General features: G+C 37.2%; 1 protein-coding gene across 11 annotated transcripts in view; it reads left to right on the top strand.

The window, feature by feature from the left end:
* The window catches only part of VTI1A (vesicle transport through interaction with t-SNAREs 1A), a 266,161-nt gene that overhangs the window by 136,272 nt on the left and 106,977 nt on the right, over positions 1–22,912 (top strand). For 6 of the 11 annotated variants that reach the window (XM_085583713.1, XM_085583712.1, XM_085583715.1 and 3 more), the window contains 2 exons: positions 18,398–18,468; positions 22,700–22,761. In XM_085583713.1, coding sequence (XP_085439839.1) covers positions 18,398–18,468; positions 22,700–22,761 — 133 coding nt within the window. Of the gene's footprint in view, positions 1–18,397; positions 18,469–22,682; positions 22,773–22,912 lie in introns of all 11 variants that reach the window. The other 5 variants (XR_014956324.1, XM_085583716.1, XM_021525993.4 and 2 more) reach the window with 3 other exon arrangements.

Here is a 22,912-nt window from a genome sequence, read left to right on the forward strand (position 1 = left end):
GCTTCCAAAACATAAAGAAGTTCGGAGTACTTGGCATCCATTTTTATCAGTTGTTTGGCACATGTGTGCTAAGGAGCAGACTGAACTTCCATCTGCACTGAGGGCAAGATGGAAAAGTCATCAGTGTGTAACTCACTGTTGCTTTAGCTGCTTTCTGCCCTGTTTCAGCTGGTTTTGTGGCTAGTGGGAGATTACTGGGGAAGAAGTGATGACTCTTCTTATGAATGCTTTTAAATATAATTCCGGTATAACACTGCTCACTGTGCCATGCAGAAATTGCACTTTTGTAGGAAAGGTGGAGCTCTAAGAACAGTCATGGAATGTGTCTGACTGTTGCACTACGATGCAGGAGTTCTTCAGGGCTCGGGAAGGGGTGGATCCAGTTCCTGACTGCGCTAACCAACAACACTGACTGCTGCCCCTGACTTGGGAAACATATTTTAGGAAGTCTCACAAGTGTAGCTCAGAACTGTAATTTTGCTTTGTGACTCATGCTGAGATACAGTCCTTGCATGTCGTTTTGTCTGGGCACCTAATAAAGCTCAGGCCACACCTGTTTATGGATGCAGAAAAATGGCAGGGAGCTTATTTTTATGCCATTGATTCTGATGAATGCCACTTATAATCAACACCTCCACGAGGACCTGGCTAGTGTGCAGAAATGCTCTTTAATTGAAGGGTGCACTTCAGCAGCACAATGTGGTCCCAGCATGTTTATCTCATGAAAGCCAGAACCATTACAGTTATAGAATATCAAATGCTTTGGATGGATCATATTTATTTTATCACTTCTATGATCATATATATATATGACTTTCAAGATCATTCTTGTTTGTGAAAAGTGAAATATGGTCGCTTTAGAATGACAGAATTCATTCTGTGTGGGGACCATATGACAATTTTGGGAAGCATTCCTGTCCTATGGAACACACAGGTCACCACGCTTTTCTGGTGAAACAGAGAAATGACTTGTAAGAAGCTGTTAGGTTAATTACTGTTTAGAAAAGGGTATTACATTCAAAGACGTGTGCAGCACTCTGTTGACAGAATGATGGTTGTTGACAGATTAAAACAACAAAAATATTTTTGAAATTATCCTTCTCCCCCTTTTTAAAATAACACAGCAAATTGGACCTGTGAATTTTGACAATGGCTCTTGAGCTGGCAAAATTAAAATGTGCGTGAAATTGAGCTGCATTTTAACACGTCAGTTTAAACTAAAAATTAAGAATTTTAGAAATTAGTGATAGACATCTATCAGTTGGTCACTTCTTTTTTTTGTCAGGCTATGACGTGGAGCTTAGAGGGTGCTTGCAGTCTGTTTTGCCCACAGCACCTTACTTTCAAACTTTTCAAACAGAGATGTACTCTATTAGATCAGCATCACATTTTTAGTGCTCAGTGTTCACAAATGCTTCAGACCTCTACTTACTCAATTACTGTTGTCAGCATTTTTGTCTAAACATTTTGGTTTGTTTTCTGGCAGAACAGTTTCCCCCCTGGCAGCAGAGGTACGTGGAGTGCTTGCAGAACATGCTGTGTGTGCACCCAGCACATCATGGCCAACATAGAGCTTATGGTCATCAATCATTTGATTGTTCTTTAAACACTGTTTTAACAGGCATTCGTTGTATAAATGGATCAGGTTATTGACCTTTGCCAGCAATTGCTTGCTACATGTCATCGTGGTTTAATGACATTATCAAGGAACATATTCTGTATTGTAGATACTTTAAAGGGTTCATGCATTGTCTCTCACTAGGACTCATGGCTGGCTAAAGTATCTTGAATTAGCAAGTTATTTGATGTCATTATTAAAATATGCAGAGCATTTCCAGCTACTTATGGAATAGGATGGTGAAATACTTCTCTTTTCTACAAAAGCAAAGCCCAGGGAGAAGAGTTATTTGTCATATTGGAATACTTGTTTTGAAATCCTGCTATTTTTTTCCTTTGCAATTTAATCTTCTATCTAGAAATAGAGTGGTACAGACCTTTGAATATCATTTGAAAATTGGTTGACTGGTCGGCAGAGCTCCAGCTGCAACTCCTCCATGTCTAGGAATACTATAGATCTAATTGGCACTATTAAATCATTACAGCACATAATAGATGGAACTTCTGACTAAATCAACTGTGTTTTTAATGATGATAAGAGTTTTTAAATTAGAATGGGACACAACATTCTTTATTTATTTGTATGGTGTAGGAAGGTTGTTAACTGTAATGATTGATCAATTTAAAAGAGGGAAAGTAGCCAGTATTCTATAAAGTCACTCTCCTGGTTAAAATTTAAGGTGGTACTGAGTTTTCAAATCACAAATTGTGAAACTAAACTATTCAATCGACTCATTGTAAGTTTTTCCAGTATGTGGCTTTACAGTGACTTCTGTAGCTCTTCATGTTCCAATTTAAAAGCAATTTTCTGTCCAACAGAAAGAATATGCATATCACACAAATTGGATACTCTTTTAATTCTATTTTTTTCCTTGACTGATGCATTGAAATTCAGATTCTGCACAAACCAGACGGTTCTTAGAGCTTAAAAATTGGTTTTTATCAATGAATCTTCATGCCATTGCTAGAAAACAATTAAGTAGCATTACTTTCATTTTGTAGTGGAGAGTGACTCAGGTGTGTTGGTAGCCTAGATGTAGCCAAAATTCAGATGTTACCCTCCTGTTCTGTAGTAATTCCTCTTTTAATCCAGAAAGACCTTTTTCGTAATGTAAGGATCTTGCTGTTGTTATAATTAGTTAACAGTCTTGGTCTTTGCTTTTCCCCCACTGCTTGTCTGAGACCCTGTTCTTCAATACCCTAGATTCACTCCCTACATTGTGTTCATGTTCCAGTCAGTGCTTTAACTTTTGTCATGCTTTCCTTTCCATTGCCATAGCAAAATATCTTCTTGTGTCTTTTAATTTTAATGGTGCTTATTACCATGTTGTCCTTATGCTTATTAACAGCTTTCCAATGAAAAGATGGAATATAAAGTTTATATAATTATGGTCTTGTAGAAAAGTGAAAGTGAGGTCAGAATAGTGAATTCTTACCCTTCCTTCTGACTTCTGGTTACAGCCTTCTTTTGTCGGCTTCTGAGCTAAAAAAAAAATGGTAATAAGACTTTTTATTCTTGGACATATTGTAGAGATCTCTGTATTAATTGATACCCCACATTTTCATAGATTTTAAGATCTAGGAGGAGAACAATAAGTATTTGTCAAGATGTTCTGAGCTGAGGCCATAGAAATGCAATAGTTAATTTAGTAATAGAGAAAGTATTCCTACCACAGACTGTAAACCAGGTGTGACTTCAAGGAAGTGGAGGAGACAACAAGCAGGTGTAAAACTGGTTCAGGGGAGGAGAATCAGGACATAAAAGCACTATTTGAGAGTTTCTTCTAAGTAAATCTCCTCACAGCAGTCCCCAGTTCTTTTTTGCCAGGGTTACATTTGATTGCTGGCTTTGACAGCTCACTGCTGGCAGTAGGTTTCAAAAATGTCTAATCCAGCTGGATTGTTCTGTCTTCACATTTCCTTCCTACATCAAGAGTCTGTACTATTACAGGAAAAAAAAAAAAAAGGAAACAAGGAGAAAGAAAAAAAATCCTGGTTGCTTCCATTATGGGATTTAAGATAAAACAGAAAATATAAACTTAATAATTAAAGCCATGACAGCTGTGGTGATGTTTTGTTTTGTTTGGGGGGCAGGAGGAGAGAAAGCAAAAGCTCACAACGCATCCTTAACATAGACTCAGAGCTGTGATTTCAGCCCCGAGACCTAACAAACATCGCATACAGAGTGCAGTAAATGCAGTATTCATAAATGTATATGCTCTTTGTGACTTCATGTCAGCAGGGTTCTGTAGACCCTCATTTGTATCAAATAAACTTCAAATAGTAAAGAATACGTGCCAGCCAGGGACGAGCATCACTTTGAATTGTTCCTTGTGAATCGTTCCTGAAATAGGAAACACGGCTGGCTTCCTGTTTGTTAGGAGTGAAAAACAGGCACATCTTCTGTAATTATTAGTAATAGTGTCAATTTAATAAATTATTCACTCGTGACAACAAGATTTACATTCTGTTTGCTGATAGCTTGTGGGGGATAGTGTTTGCTTGAGGAAGGTAAAACCTCACAATAATGCAGTGTACATCGTAAATCCCCGTGTCACACCTGCTCAGAAACACTGAAGGCAAGTGGTGCTAACTTGTTTCTTACTGTACCTTCCTCCTCCCCTGTGGATGATACTCTCATGGGCTTGCTAGATTTTCTGCTATTGCTTATGCATCTGGGACTAGACATTTAGAAATTCAGCTAACACAAAGGTTCATGGTTGTGCCTGAGATGTCCATGGACTGTGAAGAAATTATTATCCCTGGTATATCAATTGGCAAGAGAAACCAGACCAGAGATTGCAAGAGTGGGATGAGGTGATGAGTTGTTTATGCTCAGCTCCTTTCAGTCATGGCAGCATGGGAAAAAGTGCAGAAATGCTTGAGTAAAAATTTAACAGGTGAATGATTCTGAGCTGAGAGAGGAATTAATATGCTGATAGACAGTGGGAGAAGTCAGACCATGAAGGGATTGGCTATGGAAGGAGTGTAGCTATTGTTTCATGAGCTGAACTGGGGAGACAGAAAAAGGCCAGTATGATACTAAAAACAGCGTTTCTAGCAAGGTTCTAGATTATTGTAGGTGGTGCATAGATTTTTTTGTCAAGGCCAAAACAAAAGTCTGAGATAACATAAATAAAGGATGAGAGCTTAGAAGAGGGTTTAAGGAAGGGAATGGCTGGGACCAGTCTGTTTCCTATTGATGTCATGCAGAAAGAATCAGAGAGCTTGCCCAAAATGCAATGATGGGAAAAAAGAACTGAGTAAAAAAAAGCTGCTGAGGCTGGGTAGAAAGGAAGACAATCGTGTTGCATGTCATGGGAATAGATTGTGTGGAGGCATGTTGGGGGACAAGGAATTGCTGTGTTGTGTTGAATTTGAGTTGAAGGCTAAACAGTGAGAGAGATGGGAGAGAGCAGTGTAGCAGGGAGGGAAATCTGTCCCTTATTAAATAGTAACTGAGTTGGTGCATGAGATTTTCCAGCCATAAATCAACTGCAGATCTGCGGGGAGGAAAGGAACCAAAGCCAGAGAAGGCAGGAGCCTGGGTGCAGAGGGAGGATTTCAAGAGGGAAAGCCTGACCAGTTGTGTCAAAGGCACATATGAGCTCTCATCCACCAGCTCCCCATCTGGGAAGTTTCCCTATCCCTCCATTCATCCTATGCTAGGCTGGAGGAGCTGCCTCCCACCAGGTCAGCAGAAGCAAACCTACACTGCTTTGGGCTGGATTGTTTTCAAAACACTGTTTTTTTCCTAGATTGTCTCTAGGTTTCTCTAAGAGAAACCCCCAAGGCTGTCTTGATAGTTTGCAGTTGAACAAGAGACCCCAGAAAATTCTGATTGTTTGCTTTAAGATGTCCTAGCAACAGAAGTTAGGCAGCATGTGGGTATTTGCTTGTTTCAGTGGAATTCTAGTAGAAACATTATTTACTCCTGTTTTACAGATAGAGTAAATAGGATAAAAGAAATAAGATGACTTGCCAAAAAATCAAATAAGAGATCTGTGATCAGCTCATAGTCCCTTGCTTGTAAGTACTCTTTTATTTCTTTGTAATTCAAAAGCAATTAAAGCAATGAAAAGAAGTAAAAGAAATTAAATAAAATAGACCCCAGCACGTCTTCAGCAATTCCTCTGCTAAAACTTGTGATATGGTGTGAAAGAGGTTGAAGCTTTCCTCCTTGATAATACATTAAATAATTATAAAACTTTTCTTTCACCTTAAGTAGGAATAATATTTGATTGTCATTTAAACCAGTTCTTTAGAATCCCATAGTTTTACTCAAAATAATCCAAGAGCATTTAATAAGTCTTAAAATATTCATAACACATGGAGATCATTACTCTTGAGACCTTTGTACAAAGCAGTGAAGTGTGTTAGACATATGGCAGAAACCTCTTAATTTCTTATTTCTTGCTATGATTATATGGAAGAAAGGAAAATTCTCTGTTCTTTTCCCATTGCAATCTGCATGCCATTGTTTTATCTGTTGTGGGCCAAAGTCATCTCATACACATGTTCACTGAAGAACATGGAGTTAATCAGGCTTGAATTTAGCTCTGTAAATATATGCACAATAACAATAAATTCAGTTTTCTGTACAATATTTCAGATAACAAAAAAGAGGACAAAAATTTATTTCTGTATCCCAGATGACATTAACAGCCCAAACTGTTTTGCATGACAGATGCTGCTACCTACCTTTTGTATTATTGGTAATTATCTGAAGTCGTTAATTGCTGTGGCATTGAGTATTAAGAAAAAAATTAAACAACAGTTGGTATGTCCTGCATTGGAAATGTATCCTAAATATCAGAAGCAAGCCCTGTCACAATACTTAACTATATGAAGAGAGTATGAAAATTTTGTTTTAATTAAATTTCAATGTGATTGTCTAAAGTCAAGTGGAATCTCCATGGATTAAATCTAAAATAAAACTGTGGTTACAGTATATGGTCATAATCCCCAGGTCTGTTGTGTTGAAATGACAGTATAATGAGTAGAAGTTAAAATGTCCTCTGCTTTCAAATCCTCATGGTTGTCATTTGATTAAATAATAGTGCATTCTGTTTGATGTCTTGGCTTTATTATTCAGAAGCACTTCAGTATATGTGCCCTACCTTTGTATTATGTGCTCCTGGCAACCAGGTATCCATATAGGTTCTTATTTACACACCTGCAGTAGATACACTGCACATTTAGCTTGCCTGTGTGCTGCTTGAATATGAAATTTTAATTATTCCTCTTAATTATAGTGCATTCACCAAAAAGAGGGAAATCATTGGTCAGGTACAAAAAGAAACTGCTTAGTATTTGAAGGAATTTGATAATTTTGTTGTAGTTCGTAGCTTGGCAGGTGGTAATAATGCTATGCCAGCACTGTCAAAATATGAAAATTAAAGTGACGATGGGTTTTAATGAAATCCATTTGACAAATATAATTAAGGTGTTTTAATATGAAGCCCTGTAATAAAGACTACCGGTGGACTCCCTGAGGTCCTGACTAATTGTGTAGATTGCTTTTAAGCTTTGAATAGTTTTATTGGATAATGAACTGTTAAGAAGTGTTAGATCTTTCTTAAGCAGAATTTGGTTTGAAAAAGAAGAGGAGAGACAGGCCTGAGGTGTGGCATTTTAAACATAATTAGAAGAGAGATTTAAGTTAACATCTTTGATCTTGCTGTCAGTTTTTGATTAGAGCTGTAAATGCTTTAATCAAGTGCAGTGTAGTCATTACATTTCTAACTGTTTTTAAACTGCGAAATTACTGAGACACTGACATCGGTTTAACACTTCTTGAGAATTTCCAGCAAAGTTATGTTTGTAAACTGGGTGTTTGCATTAAATTGTCATACTGCAATAATTTAACAATTCGATAGATCATGGGATAATTATATTTTGGGGTTCAAATAATGTAAAAACCCCTTATTATATTAAATATAATGTTCTGTAGTTGAGGAGAGTGGGCCACTTCAGATTTCATTTTAAAAATAATTTCTAATCTTGGTATTTTTTGGTTGTTTTTTTTTTTTTTCAATTAAAATGGTATTCAAACTGGTAGTTGTAATGAAAATGAATAGTTAAGAAACTAAGTGCAGTATTGAAATACCTTCCATAGGGAAAGGATTCTTTTAATGTTGCACACTGTTTGACCAATGTGGATTTCTTCACACCCATTTTAGAGCCAGGGAAGCAGACAGAAGAATTTACCAGGGGTACAGTATTGCCTGAGACATTCAGTTCTGTTCTCTCAAATTCCTATCTTGCAACATTGAAGATTGTTTGAAGAAATTTCAGGAAGATCAATTTATTATATATATATTTTTACTGCATCCAAAACAGCAGTAAAATGTGAATATGGCCATGGCCCCAGGTTTGTAACTCAGTGAGGATGTTGGGCTGGATGGTACCTGCCCATAGGTGGCATGACTTCATTTCAAATGCAGAACCCAGCAGTCTGGGGCCCTTTCTCAAATCTCAACTTGGCTCCCTGTGTTCTTGACCTTAGAGCATGACAGAAAATCCAGATATTTGTCTTTTTACTGTATGGGCTAAGGGCTACTCATGTTTGTCTTCTAGAAATCAAGATTTAAGGTACAGCAAGGAAAAACATACTAAATCCATTCCATCTGCAGCATAGAGACCATCCACACAAATAAAGTCTAACAGTGGCCTGCCAACAAGTCCCACAAATCTGTCAATGGTGTCCCACAGCAGCCACCTGTGCTTTTGGCAGCATGTCCTGCATGCTGACAAGTCTAGCAGGCCAGGAGAGAGAGGAGATGTCACCCAGGCCTGGGACATGCCCACAGGGACTGCTCAGCTGGCAGCACTTCCCCATGGCACCTCCAGTGCCCGTGTCAGTGCCAGCTGCAGCTTCTCTGGCCATCCTGACCCAGATCCTGGGGGACCCAGGACATTTCCAGGAGCTAGGATGGCCCTTGGAGCACCCCAGGCTGCTGCTCTGGGAGCATCCAAGCAGAAGCTGCTGCCCCATTCAGTAAACTGCTCTATTCTGGGGCAGTTTATGATTAGAAATCTCCAGGTCTGCCCTAAATCAAATCATAATGTGGTAGTCTAATGTGCAGGTGAGAAAACTGTTGATAAGTGTTGCTGAGTTGCTCCATCAGAAGAAATCACACTTTTCATCTTAGATGTTTCTTGAAAAATCAGATTTTTCAATAATGTTTCCTAGCAGGGATGCCTTAGAAACAAATTGTGTCTATATGCAATAAAGGTCCTATGTAAGTCAACCTCTGAAACACCATCTGAAGAGCTTAACTTGATCCTTAAAATATGAGTCTGTTCTGAGGAGTGCTGTAAAAATTCTGTTATGGGATAGTCTATTTTTCCATCTCAGCAATTTCCAGAAGAAATATCTTTGTTTTTCAAATACAAGAGCAGAGACTTTTAAATATATATATATATACATACATACATACATATATATATATACATATATATATATATATACACACATATATATATACATATATATATATGTACATATATTTATATATATATGCATTTATATACACATAGCCCTGTGTGTATAAAATTCAGCCAGGATTTTAAAATTAGTCTGGATTCTTTCCCTTTTGTATACCTCCTGATAACACTGATTTGCAAGGCCATCGAGTATTTTTCATTGTGCCCTCTGAACCTTTGCTGTGGGTTTAGTGAGGCAGTGGTTTTCTCAGCATTACTCTGTGTGTAATCAAAGGCAACATTGCAGATGGAAATAACTAGCACTTAGCTCATGTGTGTGAAAAAGCAGCAGAATCCATAGATGCATTGGTCCAACAGGGTAAAAAAAAAAGAAAAAGAAAACAAAAAATAAAGGAAAAATGGCTTGAGATGGGAAGCTGTAAGTGGAGGAAGAGTAAGAATTGTTCTGGGTAAGGAGCACCAAGATGTTTATCTTGATGTTTTGTCCTTTAGGTGCAGGTTTTTAAAATGCTGTCTATTTCAAATGAACAGAGCTTCTGATTGATGGGTATAAATATCACAATGTAGAAAACCAAGATTCAAAATGTAATAAAATGCACAATCTACTTAAGTTCATCACCAAGCAAAAATACAGCCAAGTGAACATTTGCTAGAGATCCCTCCAGAAAATAAAATTCTAGGGTAGAGCTGGAACTTGAACTGCAGCCAGCCCAATAAGCTACATAAGCTACAGACTGTCCTTCTCTCTGTCCCTTGTCCCTTCCTCTCCAAGTAGCTGCTTCAGATCTCCAGTCCTCCTAGGAGAAGCATTCTTCTCTGCAAGGAAAACCAACATCATGACAAAACTGTTGTGCATTGCACATCACATGGTTCTCTGGTTGTAAATTGCCCAATAACATTGTCTTGAAAAGGGTTTTTCCTCTCCAAATTCCCACATCTTTGAAGAGATACTGCATTTTCAAGGGAAAATGAATCTTCATTAGTAATTTGGTACTAATTTTTCTTCCTTCTAAAAGATTTTTTTAGTATTGGTAGAAACTTTGAACAATAACTTTCCTCAGTATTCTCTTTATTATTATTTTTTATGCTTTAGTACTTTCATCCTCCAACTTTGCAATGCATTTATTTTAATGGCATTTTGATTTTGAGAGCTTCAGTTTGTGAAAAAAATGGAAAACATTGAAAGGATGAGGTAATTAATGTTTCTTCAGGCTAATCAAGGTACACTGTTGTGTTAGAGTTTTGCCCCATTTGTAATTTATGCCTGTTAAAGCTTTATTTTATCATCTATTACTGACTTCTAGGCTTCAGTTTGCACTTACTGCCTGTAACAAGCATTTCATTTTACATCGAGAAGAAATGGTTTTGGTTTCAGTTCTTTTTTTACTGTACCTGGAAAAGAGAATGGGATTTGCAAATGATAAATGGGGAAGTTGACTAGCTAACTAATAAAGATTTGTCTTAATCAAGTATGATTTGTCAGAACAGGAGCGCACTGGGGTCAGGGCACACGCAATGAATAATACAGCATTCACTGGAGAGAAGGACCAGGCAAAAGGCCTCATAAATATGCTGCTATTACCCACTGCTAATTCGTATTCAAAGAGTGAGTTGCACTGAAGCCAGCTCTGAGGTTGCTGAGCTGTTCACCTGCTTTGTGGGCTTTACCATGTTTAAGAAAGTTTATACATTTATATTTTTATATACACACACTGTTTACAGAATGTTTTATTTATGCACAGACCGCTGCACTTTTTGGTCAGTGTGTTTAAGCATTATTTATTAATCAGCTTCTAGGTTTGTTTTATTTTTCTAATGTCTGGGTGCTATTTTATTTCTGGTTTTCGTTGTTTAAATATGAATGTGAATACAGCAGGAGAGAGTTCCATTCACATTTGAAATAAATGTCTGAACAGTGCAAGAAAGGTTAAAACACTCTTTAGCTTCATGGAAGTATTAGAAATCAAACAGGCATAGATTTATTGTTCATGTTGCCAGCTTTCTGGACTTTCTAACTAACCTGTAGATCCAAGATAAATCTGGTACATCAGGATGTTGGGAGAAACCTGAACAAGCCCAAATGTAATTTTGGTTCTGGCTTTACTTTCTGATGATAACTTTACTTTCTGATGATAACTTTGCTTTTTGCTTCTAGGAGCATTTTCTTAGGTTGAAACAGTTGAAGGATATACTCTTCTTATAGGTCCACTGATATCCAGAGGAGATACTGCAAAACACTCTTGTAACTATTGATAAGTTTAAGCTACATAAATTGATCATAATCAGTTTGAAAAAATAATAAATTCTTATTTACAGTGCTTACAGATTTAATTAGCAGTTTTTGTTCTTTGTCATTGTGCTACCTAAATGTTATATACTGTGGTATGTAGTGGTTATGTAGTTAAATAAGATTGAAAAACAGTCTCACTCCACTCTTCAATTTTAAAACTTATTCCTCAATGAATATTCTTCATGAATTTTAAAATATTTTCTTCTCTTTTAAAAACATAATGTAACTTTTCTATTTGCTGGTTGGCTATCTCATAAATTTTGTGCTCAGCTCTGTGTCTTGAGGTGCACTTACTGCTTTAAGAATGGATCAGCTCTAGAGATAAGGCCAACTTTACAAGGCTCGAGCTTCTCAGTGCAGGAGTTTAAGTTGCCAACTCTCTACCTGCACTTTTTAAGTCTTCAAAATTACCAATAATACAGAATCCAGAGTAATTATTTGTACTGCTCTGAGTTTATAGCAAACTGGGTAGATGATGGAGCACTTTTGATTAAATAATGATTATGCATACTGCCTTAGATGAACCAAAGATCACCATTGTGTCATCTCAGTGTTGTTTGGAGTCACAAGTTTAATTAAACGTCGGCTTGTGGTTCAAGTTTTAGAGGATGTATTTCTGCAACTTAATTTAGATGCAATCAGGATTTTTAATACTCTCCCCTGCTAAACCACTTTCAGACAAGTTCAAGACTGGCAGTACTGCAATGAAGCATCACCCATTCCTGCACCAAGCTCAGAGTGGGCAGGGGCTTCTTCCATCCTGGAAACGCTTAAAAAGTAGCAAAAAAAGACACTGAGGGTTGGCTCCCAACTTTTGGTATATTATTAGTGATTGAAAGAGGGCTAGCAAGTTGTTTACTTATTGATGCACTAAGGAAAGATTTCTTTTTTGCCTTAGAACTTATTTGAAGAAAGAGAGTAGGGGAGGAAGATGTGGTGGGAGGAATTTGGAGCAGATAAGCACTGCTGGGCTGGGGCATGGCAAGAACAATGGCCAGCCTGCAATGTAGACAAGTGCTCAGCAGAATCAAAGTCTGCCACCTCCTGTGAATGTTGCTGTGAGGATGTTAGTGAGGGAGCTCAGCTAGATTGGTGATGGGAGTAGACAGAAAAAAAATACATCAGTTAGTGAGAAATGAGTTGTTTTTTACCAGAAGATTGATGTAAGTTAGGATTTCAGAAAAGGTATGAAACTTTAGAAATAGAAAAAGCAACTGGAGGTGAAGTTACTAGGCCTGTCATCTTTCTTCTTTCTTTATCCTATTTTCTTCTCATTTATCTGCTTTTTTTTTTTTTTTTTTTTTTACTGGGGAAGGACAAACCAGGTCTGGACCATGGGAGGTGTTGGTTATGAAATGCTCCCGGTTTGTTCTTAAAGGCATGTGGCACCTTCCTCAAATATCTTTTCTTCTTTATTTTGAACAAAACACAAAGACTGAATTCTGATTAGGTGTTCTGGATGTTTTTCTTCCTGGCTTCCCTGACCTCAGTCTTAACCAACCCCTTTTGCTCTTGACCAATAAAAATAATTTCATGAACATCCATTATAGCTTATAGGGAGACCTTTTCATTTGAAAAATGTTTGTAGTTTTCACTTTGGTGGACATCTTGGACTTTGGAAGTTTGGGAGGTATTTTTAGATGTTACTTGCCTCCACAGTAAGACTGGGCAACTGCTTTTATCCTCTCTTGCAACTGAACTTCTGACAGCTCTGGAAGTGTTGGATGTCCTTGGTGAATGCTGTGGATTGTCAGTGCTCTTTCCACCTGGATGGCATTTGCTTCTGCTGAAGAATCCAGCTAATCCCTATAAAAAGTAGCTAATTTTTATTTTATTGTGTTAATTGACCACGTAGCAGCATGCAGATTAGCATCTTCAAGGCAGATTCTTGAGGCATTTGAGCACTAACTCATGTTTCACTGTTCTGCTGATGCTTTACAAATTCTCTGCATTGGCTGTTCCATTATCCTTAATTTATCTGTATTACCCTGTACTTATTTTTAAATAACCTTGATGATCTAAATCCTCATGTTTCTAATTATATCAGCTGTTCTATGTAAATATATGTCAACTGTGAACTGGGGAATTTATTGGACTTTTACCTGTGTCCCTATACTTCAAGATATGTCATCACTTTCTTTATTAACTTTCTGCTGTCAGAAGCATAAGGTGTTCAACTCAACCCTGAATTCTTCAACTCCTGCAACCTATATTTTCCAAGTTTGTAAATCTGCTTGCTGTCACCTCTGAACAGTGAGCTTTTAACATTTTCTAGTACTTTTTCCCAGACACTGCTGTTGATGATTTATCCTAGTCTCCTAAAATCAAAACTTTTAACCTGCCCAAAATGGACTGGCGTTAGGCAAAAAAAAAGCCCCAGCCTGTGTCAGCATAGTTTCCAAAAATCTTGTATAAGCTTTTGCTACATCTTCAGAGCATGTGACGTCTCTGTGCAAAGACCACACACAATTGCACTCCCCAAATGGCACTGCTCACTGGCAGGGCTGAGGATCTCAGCCTGGAACTGTTCCCCACTCCTACTCTGATGAACACACAGTGGCTTTTGTAGTGTATTTCATTATTCTGTAGAATAGCCATCTTGATTTTTAACATGATCTTCTGGTTTTCCCAGTGTAAATTAATTTGTCTTTTCCAACCTCTAATTACATAGCTCTGATGCATGCATATGATGAGACTGAGCAAATCATATTTCCAGGCATCCTTTCAGTGATTCTGTTCGTTTTAAGCTTTTTTTTTTTTAATTTTAACTCATATCAAGATAACTGCTATATCTTATGACACTTTTATATGTACACACACATATATGTATATATACACACATATATATGTAAACACACAGGGTACACTTTAAGAGAAAAAGTGCTCTATAAATTATGTTGGATTTTTATATTTTTTTATATGAAAAGAAAAATTGAGAGTCTGTCTTCAAAATTCATAAAAATACATGTTTGTTTATCCTAAAGCCTGGAGAGGCTCATTCTGTGTCATTCCTGTCTCTTGAGTAAATATATTAGTCATTCTTAGGGCAAAAAAGTATTATTGACTTTAGTGATTAGAAAAAGCTCTTTCAGAATCAGTTTAGCTGATAAAGTACATAAATACTTGAATTACTGGAGGCAAAAAAGGTAAAAGAAACCAGTCAAGCACAACTTATTTTTTGCGTCCTTGATGTGTGTAAGTATTAGAAATCAAACTCTGTGGAAGTATTAGAAATCAAACTCGGTGGAACACATATTAAATATCTACAATTTGTATGTATAAATACTGCATATAGGTTACAAGCAAATTCCAAAGAAAGGGCTTTTTCAGGAGTGTAAATCATTGCTAGAAGTGATCATTTTATTTTGGGTTTATCTCAGCCTAACTGTTGAAAGCCATGTGCCAGTTTGTGCACATGTGAAGGGGAAAGATAGGTTTGTGTTTGTTACGTTGTGCAGGAGGGTGTTGGTTTTTTTCTTCAAGTGAGGAAAGTTGTATTCATTCCTCTAATTAATTTCAGTGTTTTAGGATAAGAAATGTTATATTTTTCTTGCATAACGTAGTCTCATAGAACCAGGCACCATTTGTGTTGGACTCACAACATGGCATTTTTGAAGTGCTTGGCAATAAAGAGGATGATTTCCCATACTTTGTTCAAACACCTTTAGGGCAGAATACATTTAGAGCTGTGGATTTTAGCATTCACCATTTAAGGATGATGCTTGTTAATATTATGTACTTTTTCAGAAATATTTTTTTTCCATCCAGGAAGCAAACATTGTTTAAGACTGAGATAATTGCTCTATCGAATATTCCTGCCCTCTGTCAGTACACAGATAATAATGATGTAAATGCATTCACCCTTCTGCTTCTCACAGTTTAGCTGTAATTTTAAAACATAATTTTATGCATCTCTTTGGGAATACCAGTTAGAAGAGGTAGCACCACTCAGTCTTTGATAGGACTTGGGACTGCACCATACTAAACATTGTCCATATAAAACAACTGAAAGGTTGGCATAATCCCCAAATAATTGACATTGTTAAGATTCTATGGAAATAACACCATTACTGGCAAGAGGAAACACCCTTTAGTTTGTGTATTGGTCTTAATTCATGCATCTGCACTACAGTATATCTTACAAACCTGACCTTTGCACATAACTGTAGTAGCTTTTTCAATGACTTGCATTATAAGTAGGCTGGGAAGATCCATACAACACCATTGCACTAAAAGCATGAATCTGCCACATAGATGAATGTTTTAACTGAAAGGAAAGCATCAGAGTTGTGGGGAAACCTGAAAACTGTTAGAAAGCAATTATATCAAGCTTGTAATTAGCTGTACTGTGGGCTAATGCTACATTTTTCCTAGTCCCTTTCCTAGTGAAAGGTGCTTTCACTTGCAAACCAAGTGAAGAGACATCTTCATTGAGAAGTCTCTATTTTCTCTGTGTAATAATATTTTTGTTTGACTGTCTTGACCTTCCAGCTAAAAATCAAGTTTCACTGTCATCAGTGAATTTTCTGAGTTGAATGAAGATATGAAGTGGATAAAGGTGTCAATTTATGTTTGCAAACTTATTGTGAGATTATGTTATCTCCATCATATGTCTTTGTTCAACTTATGTTGTTATTTTAGCCCAAAAAAGGCCAAAGATCATCAACGAAAGTGCACGTAGAGTAAAGCTACTCCTGTAAAATTGATGATCCGTCCAATTATTTATCTATAGAGGCTGCTGGGAAGAAACGCAGCTATCTCAGTTCTCAGACCCCTCTGCTAGGTTGAACTTCATGGCTGAAGGTTTAATCCCTAAGTGTCATATCAACAATTCATTCTGTGATATTCTGCCTGACATGCTCTCCTTCCTTATTTATTGATGTCTTCAGTCATCGACAATGAGAGGAAAATACACTATTCGTCAAAGTGACGGTGTTTTACCCTCACTTACAGTTGATGCTGCTGTCACATTGATGGTTGGAAAATAAACTCAATCATTATAAAAAGCTAAGAGTGTGAACTTGCCAGTGACAGGAAGAAGATGAAAAAAAAATATACAAACCCACAGTAACTTGCTTAAAAATTGGTGTAATAAAAATAAAACTGTTCCCTACAAAGGTATTTTTGAGCTTTTTTCATGAGATACCAAACCATTTTAGCCATGTATTTTATACTTATTCCTTTGAAGGAAGATCTGTACCTAGTACTCCTTTATGTCTGCAAACATACATGTAATTTTTAGCACTAAATACACTTCTTATCATTTCACTTCATGCTACTAGGTTGGTAATTTGTTGATTTTCTTCCCCCCTCTCTTTTAAGAGATTTTGCTTTATTTTTGTTGTTTTGGTTTTTTTTTCATCCCCTGGATTATATTGAACACATATTTCTGTTTGTTAGTATTTTTAGTGCTTTAATGAGGAAAAGCTCAGTATAGTTCCATCCTGTAAGTCCTTTGACATGCAAACATAAGCAAGGCTCTCGTGAATCACTTTCTGAGGCTGCCATTTGTGTAACTGCACTGCACTGTGCAGCCTTTTTAACTCCAAACCCATGTATCTTACCACATTTCACCTTTGGGAGGCATTGTATATACAGCTAAAAGTAAAGAGCAGCGAGCCAAGAGGGACAAGATAGCATAATGAGGATGTCAATTTGTGGTCAGAGGAAATATTTATCTTACTTGTACTATACTTGGCAACTGATAGAGAAATATATGTGTAATGAATTTCCTCAGACTTTATCTGGCAGACTGTGTACCTTGTGTTAAATGGATTTAAAAATAGCATTGCTTGTCTCAAACTTTTAAAGTTTGAGGTGATTCTACTTTGGATTGTTCCTTGAAAATGGACTATCTATTAAAAAAATCATAATTGTGTTTACTAACATATTGGTGAATTTTTAATTATCCATTTCTCAAGGCTCCCTGAATAAGGACATTTAGCATCCCACTCACTCACCAGAACAAAAGCAAGGTGCTTTTTTTGTTGTGTAGGAAAATAATAGCCATGATAGCCATGTTTTTGTAGTTTTACTGTTTTGGTTCGTATCTCTGGTAAGCCTGCTAAGGACCCTAAATGAACATGCACAGAAATGCTGGTTGTCTCACACGTGCTGTGTGTCCTGAGGCAAAGCTACAGCTGCTTCAGCTCCTTCTGCCTGCTTCCCCATCTGTAAAATGGGAATGATTTAACTTATTTTTCTCCTTCAGGGAAATACAGGAAGGGTTTCTTAATATTTCTATAGACCTTTGAAGATTAAAATCTCTTCTCTATACTTGCTGCTAATATTTCAGCGTTAGAGAAGCATTTGATTGAAGCTGTTTGAAGAGTAAAGTTTTGGCATCTTGTGTTGTCTTTGTACCATATCTTGAGGCCCCTCCACTATAATTTTGCAACCTTTGGTTCAGCATAAGCTGGGGAAGCAAACGGCCCCTGTGTAAACAAATAGTGATGACTATAAATTAATGTCTCTGCTGTTGAAAACATCAGGAGATTACAGCCTATCTCTAAGCCAGCCAGAAACAGTCCATGGTGGAGCAAAGCAGACACCAGTAACTGGGCTGAGCCTGAAAAAGCTTTCATTTAAGCATCAATGGTAAGTGCTGAGAGGCACTGAGAGAGGTTTTCTTCTAATATGACTTCTGTGTCTTTAGATGTACGAGGATGGCTGGTGTTTTAGCAAAGGCTTACTGACTTCCTTGGACTTAAGGAGTAGATGGGAAGTATGAGCACCCAGCATCTAGAGCAAGTCTGAAAGTCTTCTTGCCTTTGTTTCACAGATCAAAGGTCAGCATCAATTCCCAGGGTGTAGACAATCTTAAGAGACTACAGAGGGGCAGCTTCTGGTTTGCTTCTTCAGTTTTATGTTATTTAAAAAACTTAAAATTTAATATAATTATATATTCTTCTTTGCAGTTAGGAGGAGTGATTAGGCTGTCACATGTGTTAAATGCTCTTGTTAGAATCTAACTTGGCATTTTAAGGCCTTGCAGTCACAAGCTGTATTTTTCATGATTTACATTTTCATTCTTTAATGCAGAGCAGATTGGACAGGAGATGCTTGAAAACCTCAGCCATGACAGAGAGAAGATCCAGCGTGCTCGGGAAAGGGTAAGTTTGATAATAAGTAATTGCTGATTCTGCATTTTATTTGCATTGGGTAAGTTCTTTGTGCATGCAAAAATAATCCAAATGAGATATAATCACCATCTGCAGTGGAGAACTTACAAAGTGTCTTACATGGGCCCCATCCTGCTGAGTCTCTGTGATGGGGAGTCACACTGTAGTCATAAAATCTGCTGCTGGGAGCAAATTTTCTGTCACTATCACAGGTCAGTGTTCTGTCCTTTGAAGGGTTTTTTACACTGTCCATTCCAATGACTTCTTGGGCTTCCTATGAACAGTTGAGTATCATAAGTGAGCTTCTAAAGCTGAGCAACCTTACTCTTTGTAGCTGCAGATGCAAATATCCCCTGGGGCAGGTCTGTGTGAGGAGCAGGTACTGCTGCTCTGTCTCTGCAGCCAAGGTAACATATCTGTGTCATTTTGGCTGATGCAGCTTCCACGGGGATCAGCTCCACTGTGCAGAGCTCATGGAGATGCTCAGGAGCCCATCCCATCCCATGTGTACAAGTGCTCTAACTTCCACGTGGGAGCCCAGCCTTTCTGTCTCTGGTTTCTGCTCACGTCCATGACGTGTTCCAATACTTTCCCAAGTATCCAATTTTTACAAAGCCAGGTTCTCCCACACATTTATTAACTGACCAATGGCACTTTAAAAAAACCTGGTATGTCTCAGGGAGTTTCTTCACTTGGATAGCTTTGATAAGTAAAGCTTCCTATAACAGCATTAATGTGGCATTTTCTGCCAGCTGGACCAGTTGCTTTCTGAAGTGCTGGGCATTAGCTACTTTAAAACACTAAATATAGCTAGATCACTAAATGTAACTAAGAATTGTGAGGACTGACCAAGTTTTGTTCTGCCAACTTGGTGTCATATTTCACCTCCACTTATATCCCCAGCCACTGCTGAGTCTAAAATGGTTTTCTGTTTCTAGCTGGACAAATAAAACTTAGGCAATGGAGGTAAATTCCATGTACTCCTTTCTGCTGATCCTGTATATCCCAGGAACGTAGTTCGGATCACTCAATGTACACGTGGTTCATAGAATAACTTTTCATTACTTTCCACCTGAGGAGCAAATTTCTTTGTAGGCAAAACCTGTAAGATGCAAAGAGCAAGATTAAAAATAATAAGGATATTCTAGGACAAAAAAAAAACAACCACTTGTCATAATGGAAGATCTCAACTTCCAAGTTTTTTACCAGGAGACACTTAAATACTTAAAAATACTTAAAATATTTTCTTCAGGGAATTCAGAAAAGTTCTCCACTGGAGCCACATGAGTCAACGTGTTCCACCTGTCTTTATACACTCAGATGAACATCCAGAGGAGATCTTGTTTAATTTAGCTGGTTTTCCATTTTCTGGAGATTTTAAAATACCAGAACAGAGGGTGCTTTATTAATGCATAATAGCTGTACATTAAATACATGGAGTTATTATCTTACCAACCAGGGAATAAACTTGTCTTCTGGAATTAAATTGTCATCATGAGTATGATGGTCAGCTTTAATGGTTCAATATTGAGAAAATTAGGGAAATTATTTTTTATAATGAAAATTGAATAAGTTAATGTCTCAATTAAATTTACATAGATCAATTTTCCTGTCTGTAGAGTAAAACTTGTACTTTCTTCTGAAGGCAAAGAGAAGGGATAAAAGCCCTGCTACAAGTCAAATAGGTTAACTGGATTATACAGGACTTTAAAAGATGTAACATTTTTTAGGAAAACATCAAAATTTGTCTAAGGCAGACAAGATATCAATGTCAGCATCTTGTTCATCTTCCTGTTTTCTCATTATTATTCTTATTATTATCTTTAAACACAATATAGATTTGCTATTGCTAATATCAAAACCTGTTTCAAAATGTTTTCACTAAGGCAGCTTTTTAAGAGGTTCACTCACATTCCACCAGTTCCATTCCACACTTCTGTGGTGTGCTGGTATTGGTAAAGAAATGGTGGAACAACTGCAATCAGATAATTCAGTTTTAAATAAAAACAAACTTACGGTTTGAAACTCTTCATGTGAGGTTTTTTTTCTGCCAGAGCAGGAAGAAAAGGTGTTTTCTTAGCATTCTCTGGGGAGGTAGCTAGAGATCTTCCAACTCTGTGTGTACATGTTTGTTTCTTTTTTAATGTTTCTTTCGCTTATTTTGTGGGTTTTTTGTTTCCATAAAAATATGAGGTCGTCTTGCTTAGAGGAGTTTGTCAAACCCTTAAGATTCAGCTTCCCCTTCCTAACTATCAGCACTGATTCTAGCTGTCAGGTAGAATCCTGCAGCAAGAGAGGAAAGTTAGGATCAAACATTTAATGGTAAAAAGGAGAGCGCTACTTTTCTGTGAAAAGGGAGGAGAAGCCCCAAGTGTTAAATGCATCTTTATGAATAATAAAAGACCAATGTAAAGCATACATTTGTACTTCAGATTCCCTTCTAGCATAGATAAAAACTTGGCTTTTTAATGAGCCTTTTAAAAATTATTGTGACATTTTTTCTGCTGTTACTTGTGTCAAACTGGGCTAAACTGCTTTTCTGGAGCTTGAATTGTCTAGATGAATCAGGAAAAAATGAGGGAATGGCCTCCCTGGAATATAATACTCATCTTTGTTCCATCATAGCACATAATTACAGAGATCTGAGAGCTAGTGCAAGCCTTCCCACTGAATATGATATTGCTAAGAGCAAGACTTGATTGGTGTTATACAGTCCCAGCTTCTACTTGGTATTTTCTTAACAGCTTTTAGAAGAATAAGGATGAAATTTATGCAAAAATGTTATTTGACACTGATTGTCACATCACCTACTGATTTCAGTAATAAGCATTAAATCTGGCAGCAAATATTTACAGTATTGTGCTCCAGAATAGAGACTGGGTTTAATATTGCTGCTGTTCAAATATTCAAGATATAATAGTGGTTTGTTATGGTGAAGGTGATTTGTTGTTGGAAGACTGCCACTCTCCTTGGCAGTGTTACTGCTTTGATGGACTTGCAACACAGGATGCATTTTGTCTACTACAACAAAGTTTTTCAGTAAGAAGTCAATGACTCAGGTAATCCTTTCAATCTGATTTGATAATGAAGAGGTAAATATTCAGCGTTCACAAGGAGAAGAATGTTTTTAAGTATGTGCACACAGCTGTGTTTTGGGGCATGTTAGAAACAGTGGTCCCTGCCATTTCATAGCTGAAATAGTCATAACCATTACGTTATCTTCTTACAGTGGATTTTGATGTCCCACTGGTTCCAAGATGTCTAAATGTCAAAAGATGTCTCTCTTCTAGCTGCCAGTGGCAAAAGAGGCTATAGGAAAGTAACCCCATTCTTCCTATAATCTTCTAATTTCTAGATTTCCTTTTGTGGGACGCTAATAAACAAAAAGAGAGGGGACATTTTAATTCCTTTTAAAAAGCAGTAGAAATAAACACAAAGTTAATTTGCTTCAAAACTTTTCATTTACTCTATTTATTTTTACCTATTTTTCAGTATTTTTGAGAGCTGTAGAACAAGACTGCTAATTAGGTAATTAGCTGTAAACTGTGGGTTTCCTTTGTCCTAATAAACTACAAAAATGGTTGTTTCAGTGAGTGAGAGTTCCTTACATGAAAAAAACAATATATATTGTACAGCTGTTCCTCCTGGACATGGATATATACTATTCACAAAGCATTTGAGCACCCAGGCCAGAGGTGGCTGCTGTAAGATCAGTACAAGTTTTTTATTTAAGGGGCAGTATAGACATATTTATTTGACAGGATTGCTAAAGTGATATATTTTGTATTTGTTTCTTTCTTTAAACTGCAGTCTTTGAAAAACAGTGAAAGAAAGATGTTTTTCTTTTCATGAAGCATCAGGAACATGGCTGTCTCTTCATCCCTTGATCCTTTCACTAGTGTACACAAACAATACACATACACGTGGGACTTATGGATTCCAACGTATAGAGCTTCTACCTGCAACCCTTTATTTGTAAAGCTTTTGCTCTTTATCCTGACTCACCTTTGTTGCCTCAATGACTTCCCTTGCCTGGGTTTCATATTTATGTAAGTGAAAACAAGACAAGGTATTTTAACATTTCAGAGCTTAGGTGGCTTTACAAGCTTGTTGTGTGCTAAAGCTGAAGCTAGCTGGCTGAGATGACTGTAGAAACCCCTGTCCTTTGTACAGAATGTGCTACGTGTGCCTTTTACCTTTAACAGGACTCTTTTCTCCCCAGCTTAGAGAAACAGATGCAAACCTAGGGAAGAGTTCCAGGATTTTGACGGGAATGTTGCGAAGGTAAGGCCAAGGTAGGGACATTTCTGCTCTTCCTTTTCTTCTTCTCTCCCTCCATGCCTTTATTTTCAATTTTACTTCAATCTCAACATTTTGCTGGTGCACCTGACTTTTTTTTACCCAGGCTGCTGTGTAGAATGTCTTTGGATGATAG

This window comes from Lonchura striata, chromosome 6, assembly GCF_050655825.1.
Source record: "Lonchura striata isolate lonStrDom1 chromosome 6, ASM5065582v1, whole genome shotgun sequence".
Lineage (NCBI taxonomy): Eukaryota > Metazoa > Chordata > Aves > Passeriformes > Estrildidae > Lonchura > Lonchura striata.